This window comes from Antrostomus carolinensis, unplaced genomic scaffold (assembly GCF_000700745.2).
Source record: "Antrostomus carolinensis isolate BGI_N321 unplaced genomic scaffold, ASM70074v2 scaffold5866, whole genome shotgun sequence".
In the NCBI taxonomy this organism is placed as follows: domain Eukaryota; kingdom Metazoa; phylum Chordata; class Aves; order Caprimulgiformes; family Caprimulgidae; genus Antrostomus; species Antrostomus carolinensis.
This window is the reverse complement of record NW_010319671.1, coordinates 1,697-12,021: the sequence shown is the minus strand read 5'-3', so window position 1 is coordinate 12,021 and position 10,325 is coordinate 1,697. Positions and strand designations below refer to the sequence as shown.

The 10,325-nt window shown below is 35.7% G+C and overlaps 1 protein-coding gene across 1 annotated transcript; it reads right to left on the bottom strand.

Annotated features, from left to right (window-relative positions):
• Positions 1-943: 943 nt before the first annotated feature.
• LOC104526001 (endoplasmic reticulum junction formation protein lunapark-like) lies at positions 944-10,123 on the bottom strand (the record flags this gene model as incomplete). Its single annotated transcript, XM_010169319.2, has 4 exons — positions 944-1,834; positions 7,819-7,989; positions 9,250-9,320; positions 10,018-10,123. Coding segments are annotated over 4 exons (545 nt in total), but the record flags the coding sequence as incomplete, so codon positions are not given.
• Positions 10,124-10,325: the final 202 nt, after the last annotated feature.

Here is a 10,325-nt window from a genome sequence, read left to right as displayed (position 1 = left end):
CTCATACCATAAGGCATGTTTGGAAAAGGGACCATTTTCTTTGTGATCCCAACTAAGATAGTCATGCATATGATGGTTACCTGTTTTTACTAATTGTTTATATAAATACAGCCAAACACCTACAGCACTCCTTTAATCACATGTCTACATTCTGTCTATTAAGAATACTAATTAAAATATGAATTGCAATTTAGTTAGTGAACCAGAAAAAAATTTCCTCATTTATCTAAATACAGACCAAACTTTATTCTGACTGATGTAAGGGTGGAGCTTAGCTAACCCCAAAGAATCAGAAAATAAAGCATATATTTGGAAAAGAAAATTAATCATTGCTGTTCACATAATAATTACATCTCATATAAGGACATGGATACTAAGGTAACATTTATAAACGTTTTTCTTGTAGAGGGCTTTTGAGCTACTAAAATTTAGCTTTTTGCTGCCTTTACACTCTAAAATCAGTTGCTGGTGGTACCTTACTCCCAGGCACCAGAAAAATTCTAGTCCAAGTTCCCAACCGTTATATTTAACAGGAAACGTATAACAAGTATCCTTAGCTTCAAGAGCTATACAATAAAAAAAGTAGAGTTTCAGTAATCCAGCAGCAAATATTCATTGTAATTTTTAAAATAAATTGTATCAACAGACTTTAGGCACAGTTAGGAAAGTCTTTTGGCAAACGCATATACACTTCTATTGATCAGGGATCTACTTCTATTCTGTCAAGGGCACCTTAGCTACATATAGACACACTCCTTTTAAGGTGTCATATTCCTTCTGAACTTCCATAAAGTAACTGTAGAATAGCTGCATACAGCAGAACAAAAATTCTCTTCAGTTTCAGGAATCACAAATCAAGTATTGCTGCTAGAGGTCTTTATTTTCCTTTAACAAAATACACAAAGGCACAAAATTCACTTATATCTTGTCATTATTATACAGATATAAATAGTGCTTTGTATTCAAGTACAATCGAGTGCAGAGACTTTCTATATTTTATGTAAACACAAAACAGTTTTGTATGTATGTGCCTCTGGTTCATCTGCAATGCAAATACCAAAGCAGATGCCATTTATCTGAGTGCCATTTAACTGAATTCTCTCAAAAAGTTAGACAATGAATAACATTAACACCACTGTAATGACACTTCCATAAGCCTAAGTCAAACGTCGGATGATACTTTAGCTTGTAAACATCTGTGTATTCAAAGTGTACTCAATTCATTTAACAGGGAAGCATTAAAAAGTACCTTAAGTTCACTAGACCAAACTTGCTAGGTCAGTTGCTGCCAGTAATTTTTCTTTATGTGTGACAGCTAAAGAGATGTAAAATTATAGGTCACCCTTAGCAAAGCTTATATTTTTAAGTTTCTAAATATGCAAACTGAACGACAGCTACAACTGTTAGACTTGAACCACCTATACATTCTGTTAACCTATACATTCTGTGTTAACTTAAAGACACATGCTTAATTTACAACACCCATTTTTACACATAGCTTTGACATAATGTGGCAGTTGAGGCATTTTAAGCTCAAGTGAGATTTTTAAGTTGTACCATTAAAAAAAGCTCACCTGAATAGTAACAACAGGCATGAACAAAGCTAAAAACTAGCTACAGAAGGCACTTGAAGTACTTTAATCTGCTTTCATTAAAGATTCTTCACTTTGTTCAACTGAAATAGACTCTGAAATAGCGTCTTCACTTGTTGAAACGTTTTCTGCTTCTTCTTTTTCAACTTCTTCAGCTAGCTTATCATTTAGCTTCTCAGGACTTGGTGCTTTACCATCTGTCTCATTTGTCCCAACGATCTGGGCCGTGTCTTTCTCAGATTCTATGAAAAGAAAAGTGATGAAATAACCATTTCCAGAAATGAAAAGGTAGCTAATATTTTTAAAAAGCAAACATAACAACACTTTGCAATCACACACAGGTTTTGACTAGTCAATGCAAGAAGTTCTCAACTGCTAAGAACTATTTTATTTTTCTAACAAGTAGGTCACAGGTAAAGTCTGTAAAGTTTGAGAAAAATGAAAATACTATGGAAGAGTTCAAATCCCACTATGAAAATATTATGTATTATTTGTCTATGTTCACCCTCAACAGAATCTTTTTAATCTTGTTCATTAATGTGAAACAGGATCAGAAACAAGACATGATGGTAATTCAGCTTCCTTGTCCTTGGTAACCAAAGTTTTACCAATTGTATAGCTTTTTCTGTAAGAGTTCAATCTGTACACAGAACCTACACGTTATATTTGGTGGAAACTAGTTTAAACACAAAGAGACAGATAACCAGGAAAAAATAGAATAATCTAGTTCTCACATCTCTAAACAGTCAATGCAAATTACTGTGTATTCTCAATCTTCCCACAGGAACTGTAGAAAGGATATACAGGATATTCACTCCCTCTCTGGGATGGGAGTTTCTTTGCTAATAGACATATTATGAAGACCAGCCATAAATATTCATTGTAAGTACTACCTCTAAAGAAGTAACTTCTAGCTTCACAACAGGATTTCAGTAGCACATGAGAAATAGGAGACAGTCATATTTTGAAGCACCGAAAAACTGTAAGTGTTGCACTAAATGACACAAAGGTACTGCAGAATTATACTACTGATGTCATTATATATAGATTAGTATTAGTCAATGCTATACAGCATTAATGTATACCATGAAGGCAAACAGTTTGCAAAACTGAAGCAAAGTTACAGCTCAAAAATGTTAACTTTATCAGATGTTTGTAATTTCATATTTATCAAAACATGTTAGGTGTCTGAAAGTAATGGGACTACTTTAGGCTGATATTCAGAGAACTCAAGCAGGGCTGAAAGTTTTAGAACTATTGCTCTGGCATCTCCGGTCACAACTGACAAGATCTGGTGCACACCCCTGTTCAGCAGATCTGGTACAACAGCGGTCTGTCACCAAGAACTCAAGACCCCTCTTCCCACCCACAGCTCCATCTAGCTAGTTCCAGGCTCCACTTCAGACTGCCCAGTGCAGCCCAGCTTCTCTATTTCTTCCTTTAACTTGATCTTCCATATTAGCAAGTTTGCAGCCAACTTATCTCCTGATTCAGTTCCCTTCCCTGCTTTCTCAATCACAGGCTGCTCAACACCTGCCCTGTCTTCTTGTTCCAAAATTTCTCTGGAGCCATCTGTCAGATGGTCAATCCTCATACATCTGCCCAAGCAAATTAATGTTCCCAGTTTCTTTCCTGACTATCCCACTCTCTCTTCCTGCTCTTCAATTCCATCTTGACCCCATCCCAGCCTGTACTCAATCTTTATCTCCAAACTGTCAGTTTTCTTTCTGTCTCATCTCTGCATTTTTTTTTCTTCAGCCTCAAATTCTATGAATAAGTTTGTGCCTTTTCCTGCTACAATCCCTCCACACTTGAGTTACATTCCTTCTTTAACGCTGCTGTTCAGGCTGGAGTCAAAGAAAGTATAGGATGTGAGGAAGAGAACTCATTTGTAGCATAGCTCAACCATTACTCAGTTAAAGAGTTTCAGTCCTGCAGCCCTCAACTGAATGATGCTTAGCATTCTGCAGAATTGACTTGTTCTTAGTCTGATCAAGGTAAAGAGACTATTCATGCAGTCTGATCAGGAGGATACCAAATATCTACAACATGTTTGAAGACAGCGCCAGGGACAATTAGCCACTAGTAAAAGCTTCTAATGGAAAGGAGAAAACTTGAGTCATGCTCTAACCATCTATATTAAAAGGAACAGGAGAAGGATGCTGCTTTCATTTTTGTATTCTAAAAGGTATGGAGATTCTGCTTCTCTAATAAAAAATTATCAGGTATTAGATGACTTTTCCCTTTACCTTGCTCTTGATTAAACTTAGTGAAACTCTCCAGAACATACGGCTAAAACAAAAACTTACATGGAAAATTTTGGTCTAATAATAAGTCTGACAAAGTTATAAGGAATCAAATTGTAGGTCCTTTAAAAGAGTAGTCAGGGCAATCATAGTAAGTGGTGCTACTAACTCCAACTATAAACACAACTAATCTTAAACACGTGCACTGATTCAATTTTAAATACAACGATTAATGGAAAGCTTGCCTAAAGTCAGCTTGATCTCAATATTGCATTATTTAAGTTATTGTAAGAGCAGTAGCTAACAAGAGAAAGCTCTGACCATAAACTTTAAAAGATGACAAAAGAAAATGTGTCCTTGATAATTAATACTTAATCCACAATTTAACTGATTAATGTAGCTACACATACATGATCTCAACAGCAAACAGCCCTATGTTGGCCTGAGGCAAATTTCAGAGCTGTATCAATGCAACTTTAAAAAACCTGCTCCTGGCTACAGCAGTTCCTCTTTTCCGCCAACACTCCTGCTTAATGCTTAGTACTTAGAAAGTATATATACTGCACATTGTAACGAGTCAGCTATGCCTCTTCTTGTTGCAGAGAATATTTCATTGTGTAACCAGAAAAATCACAATACTGCTTCACTATTAAGTATAAGATATGCAGGAATTCATAAAAATTCCTGTTATGCAGGAATTCATTAAAAAGGGTATAAAATAATTGCACTAAAATGTAGCTACTTTACTTGTACTTTCAAGACCTTTTAGACAAGCTATCTTCACTATTGCAGCTCCCCATTAGGACAGACTTTCAAACAGTGCCATGTATCTGAAATATCTTTAAGGAACATGTGCTGCACAGTAGTCTGTGTCCCTGGCTTTGATATCACAGAAAGCTGTTGTGAAGCCTTTGAAAAAGACAACTGATAATAGCATAGCATTTGATTCCATGTACCCTTTATTTTCTAGTAAAAAGGCAAGCTAAATTGTTCAGCAAAACTGAACTGTGGTACACTGGAAACAGAATACATTTTTAAACTAAAATAACTTGTTTACAAGTTATTAAACTCAAGGTGAGTTGACCCATGTCTGCTTGAGAAATCATTGTATTCTAGCTATATTATCTGAACTAAGGAAAGAGCACAGTAGGCAGAAACTCTCATCTTTGAAAAGAAATAATGGATTACAAAAAAATATAGAAGGCTCATGCTGTCCTATGAAAGCAGAGCATATTTGGTAAGATGTTAAGCCAAATCTCTGAACCAGAAAATGCTTCCAGTCAATTTAAAAAAATAAAAAATAAATAAAAAAATAAAATAAAAAAAAAATAACCCACTAAACTCAGACCACTCTGAACAGAACAAATACTCAAGCTTATTTCTTAGACCTTTACCATTTACCAGTTTTATTCCTAGGTAAAGTTCCTGCTCCACCCATGACATTTGTGCACAGTCAAGCTCTAATTCTGGCTGAGCTAAAAAAAATTAGCACTCACTTGAAGCAGCATTATTTATGAAGGACAGCATTACTGTAAACCCTTCTGTTGAACAACAAACCAAGTTTCTGCATCTGCCTTTTAAATGGAAGTCCCTCTCAAACATACTAGCAGTTGTTATATTCCAAGCATCCGTAAAAGCGACAGAGTATTAAATCATCATAAGATATTTCATCAAGATGGTCAAGGAATTCCTTCAATCTGGAGACAACATCTGAATCAAGAATGCAGCATAACAGTTCCAAATATAGGCAGGGGTCAAGCGGATAAAAGTGTTTCCTGTTGGTATTTGCAATATGATCCAAACATTAATACTTTTAAGAGAAGTACATAAAAGAACTGATTAGCCTTTGATGAAAGAAAATTCAAGATCAAGCATTTAAGAAAAAGGTAAGAAAAGAACTGAAGTATATTGCTTCATTCTGGTATTAAAATTTCCCAAGTTAGTCTGCTGAACACAGAAGCACGACGTCTGTGCCAGTAATCTGCATCGGATTGACAGCTGATGACTTCACATTTCCAGAGGACTGAAAAATCCAAGGTTCACTGCCAACAGCACTCCCCATAACCATTCTTCAGATCTCTTATCCACAGGAGTTGCATGTAACATGCTTCTCACTGTGTGAGCACACAACTGATACAGAGATTCAGCTCATTTTACTCATTAGTAAAAGTAGCTGACTGGTAAAAAAAAAAATATTTATAGCACTTCTGTATCACATTAGCTTGCAGATTCTTTGAGCTATACAGTTAGGGTTTAAATGAGTTACAGATAAAAGCTGGATCTCCCTGTGTTCTCAACGTTGTGGAGAAGTTGGTTTCCTGATGTGAATGTTTGTCTACATCTGTAAGTGAAGATTTTCTCTATTCTTGCTATGACAGCAGTTGTATTACTGCAGTGAACAAAAACCTTCCTCAGAGCTATACATCAATGATAGCTTCACAACTTAAACTTAAGATCACGGAATATGTTCATTTATTAATAAAGCCTGACTGCCTGTGAGCAGTTATGTTTCAAATTAGGGTACTGATGGAAAATTTGATTTACGGAAAATTCTATTTTCTCACTCATAATAGATGGCAAGTCGCATGCAGTTAATGCACAGTGACAAACTGATAGGGTAGAAGACCCAGTAATAAATTAAGTCTTTTCTACAAGAATCATCTAACTTTAAAAGTAGCGAAGCTACTAACCCATCCTCCACTCACTGAAAAGATTATTAGATCATTTGAGGGCAAAGATTATATTTGCATCATCTGAGTTTCATGCACCTGATTTCAGTCTTACTTTCACGTTAGTAATAGTATTTTCAGTGAAGTAAGAGCACACTACAGCACAGGAAAAGAAACCAACCAAGTTTTCCCCATAATGCACCCACATCAGACCAAACCCAGAGATGGCTACAGTTAGATATGACTTCCCTACTCGTCTCATGAAGCCTTCTCATGACAGAAAGTAAAGGCCAATGCCATTTTGTAGTCGCTGTTAAAGATAAACAAACAGAAACTTTCTTTCTGTTATGCTGACACTTTCCCACAATTGGTGTGTTTCTAGCCTGAATCTCAGGGCTGGACGTTATTCAATAGCTTCACCCCATGATCCCTGTTTAAACTAATGTAAAATCCCATCAAGTACTCAATAGCATATCTAACTGGAGATTCCCTGGTTTGAAATTAGAATTTCTAGAGTTTTTTAAAACACTGCATCTTCCTGTTGGCTGTACACCAGATGCCTACTGTATCTGCAGACTATAAAATGCCTCAAAAGGAACTATGTTAAATTAAAATTGACAGTTTCTCTTTGAACTCCCTGATTTTAAACAAGGCAGTTTTACTAGATTTTCCTGCCCCGAGGAAACCAGCAAAAGGAACAAAGGCAGAAATTCCAACACACCTCAATCAAATGACCTGTTGAATACAGTGAAAGTTAACCACTTCAGGACATACTGCCTTCTTAACTATTTCTATAATTTACTATAGTGCTATTTTCTATCTGTTTATCTGTAACTTTAGAGTGAAAAATTATTTATTATGCCATGATTTGCATTAAACATATTGCCTAATATGAAGAAATTGTAGGGTTCAGGACAGAAGACAATAGTATCAACAAGCTAAGCTAGAAGCAGGGACAAGAAAAACTGAAAGAAATACAAACCACACACATAATGAAGGCAGAATAGAATAGACCAGACTATTTCAGTTAGAAGAGACAGCAACAATCATCCAGTTCCGGTCCAACTGCCTGACCAATTCAGGGCTGACCAAAAGTTAAAGCATGTTATTAAGGGTATTGTCCAAACGCCTCAAACATTGACAGGCTTGGGGCATTGACCACCTCTCTAGGAAGCCTGCTCCAGTGTTTAAGTTCTTCAGTTGTTCTTATTCCTATAAAAAAAAAATCTTATCCAGACAGGGAGCTAGATGACAGGGGAGAATTTCATTAGACATTTTAAAAAGAGCAGACTTCATGAGATTAGCACATACCTTCTGTCTGTTGAGTCTCCTGGGGCTTTTTCTCTCCAGGTTCTAGAGGCTCAGTTTCAGATCGCAATTCTGTAGATTGCTTTTTTTCAAAACTGAAGTCTGGAAGTCGTGGAGCCTGAGGTTTAGTTTTCCTTGCAGGATTCAGGAAAAAGCAGTAGGCACACCTAAATGCTACACAAAATCACATCCAATAAGTAGCCTCACTAATTAATTTCACATTTCATCTTTACTCCTACACTATATTCTGACTGTTCAAAATACTAAAAATAGAGAATTAGGTAAGTGACTGAGTATGAGAGTACCTCCATCAAATTTACACAAGCTGTTCCATATAGCTCCATTTTTAAATTCAGTCTACATTTTGTTCTTAAAAACCTGTTTACTTTCAGCTCTGCTGCACTTATGAGTGCTGCCCACCACTGTGAAAGATTCAAACACAATGAACAAAATAATGCAATTCGGTACCACAAGATGTTGCCATATGGTGGTGTTCTATTCTTTCCTACAAAAGAATTAAGTTGGCAGATAATTTTTTTCCCTTAAGACACCACTTTCCTCACCCTTTGAGTAAAGGGATGCTATGTACTCTGCAAAGTATGTCTCACTCTGCTTTCTGCTCCAGTGGTGCCTAATTAAGAAAAGGCAGTTTTTTGTTCTGGAGAAGTACTGGATACCACTTAATAGTTAAACAAGTATTTCCTCAACCAAGACAAGGGGGGAAGTGTCAATTTCTTGCACAGTTGAATTGTGAACTCACTTGAGCTATGATGACATACAGACTACGTACCATAGGAAACGTTCAGCTTATTCTTATAATGCTGTATATTTACTCATAAAATTAAGCAAAACAAAATGAAACAGAACATTCATCTAAGATTTCCTCATTTCTTAAGCATCAGGCTTACCTTCTACTTGTGATAGAAAGGAGACAAAATAAAACATCTGTGTTCAATAAAGACCTATGTCTGTCTTAAGTTACTGTCAGCCATAAATTCACATATAGCCCCCTAGGGCTTGTTCCCACTCCTTTTCCAATACCTCCCCAAGACCTTCTTGCCAAAGCAAGATTTTGTTTAAGTTCTGGTAAAAGAGGCACACTTCAATGTCAGATAGTTTCTCAGTATAAAACCCTTCTGAGAACCAGTCATAGCCAGTAGCAATTCTCAGGGATGCACTAGAAGAAGCTTATTTCTACTGAATAGTTTTCTACACATAAAATCCTTAGCCTGAAGGTTGCAATAAAGTACTTTTCTAAGTCTTGAAGTTAATCTTCAGACACAGAGTAGTAAGTTACCATAAAACTGTTCCTGTATGAAGTGGTACTTCACAGTGTCAGTTACGTATTTAACTGAAACCAAAATGAAGTATGACATATGTTAGTTATGAAACAAAAGCTAACTACTAAAGAGTCTACCAGATAATAGCTCTTACCTATGTATTCAAACTCCTCCTTCAAAGCCATACCATTGTGAGAAAAACATTGCTGGCATATAAGGGCATACCTAGAAAACATTAATAAGATGTAATTACACACCTTTAAGTAATAACACACTGAAGTGAGATGCATTTTTCTTCAGATATTGACTAATATCTTAGATATTTACTCTTAAAAAGGTAACTTCCACAGTGAAATTATTATCCTTTAAAGCAAATTAAATCTGTATATTAAATAATAGTTTTTAAAGTTGGTTTTAAAACAGCAATATATTCTTATATAATTTAAACCTCATGGTTCAACATTTTTAATATTATCACTGTCAGAAAATAACATTCAAATTAAGTTTAGATTTCACTAGAATACAGACAACATGAAAAGTAACCATGGTTAACCTAGAAGTTCTGATATGTCTGGAGAGTTCTGAAGGCAATCTGAAAGCATTTATAATGGTAATAAAGATTAAGTGCTAAGATATTTTTTAACTCAAAATATAATTCATTCACCCACTTGAACATAGATTTTTCTCTTTGTATCACACAGGTAATACCACCCAAAATGGAAGCTACTTTTGTCAAAATGTTACCATTCTTCCTACAAAGAGATTTCAGGTGAAAGCACCGAGAAGGGGCCATTTCACTATGAAAACTTCAGACAAATTAACTTGCAATTTTTTTAACCTCTGTGTCTAGCTTAAAAAGAAAAAAGGTTAAGAAGCTTCCTATCTCTTAAGCGTTTAGGTATTTCCTTTAGCAACATTTTACCTGTTTTGAGGACCATCACCAACCAAATGTTCAATAACTCTATCCACAACCCCTCTTTCTCGAGGAAGAATAGGTCTTGCTAAAGGAGGGCCTGGAGGATGAAGACCTAGGAAGACACAAACTACGTAAAAACGTTTTCCAACTATATTATTATATATAATCTGATATTTCACTCTGTGTGCTAGTATAATAAAATAATTGCATCTACTTAATATATATGACCATATTTCTAAAGCTGTTATCAAAGAAGTACCCACTGGTTTCTGTGTAATTACTATAGCACATGAGCATGCCCTTAGTGTGCATTC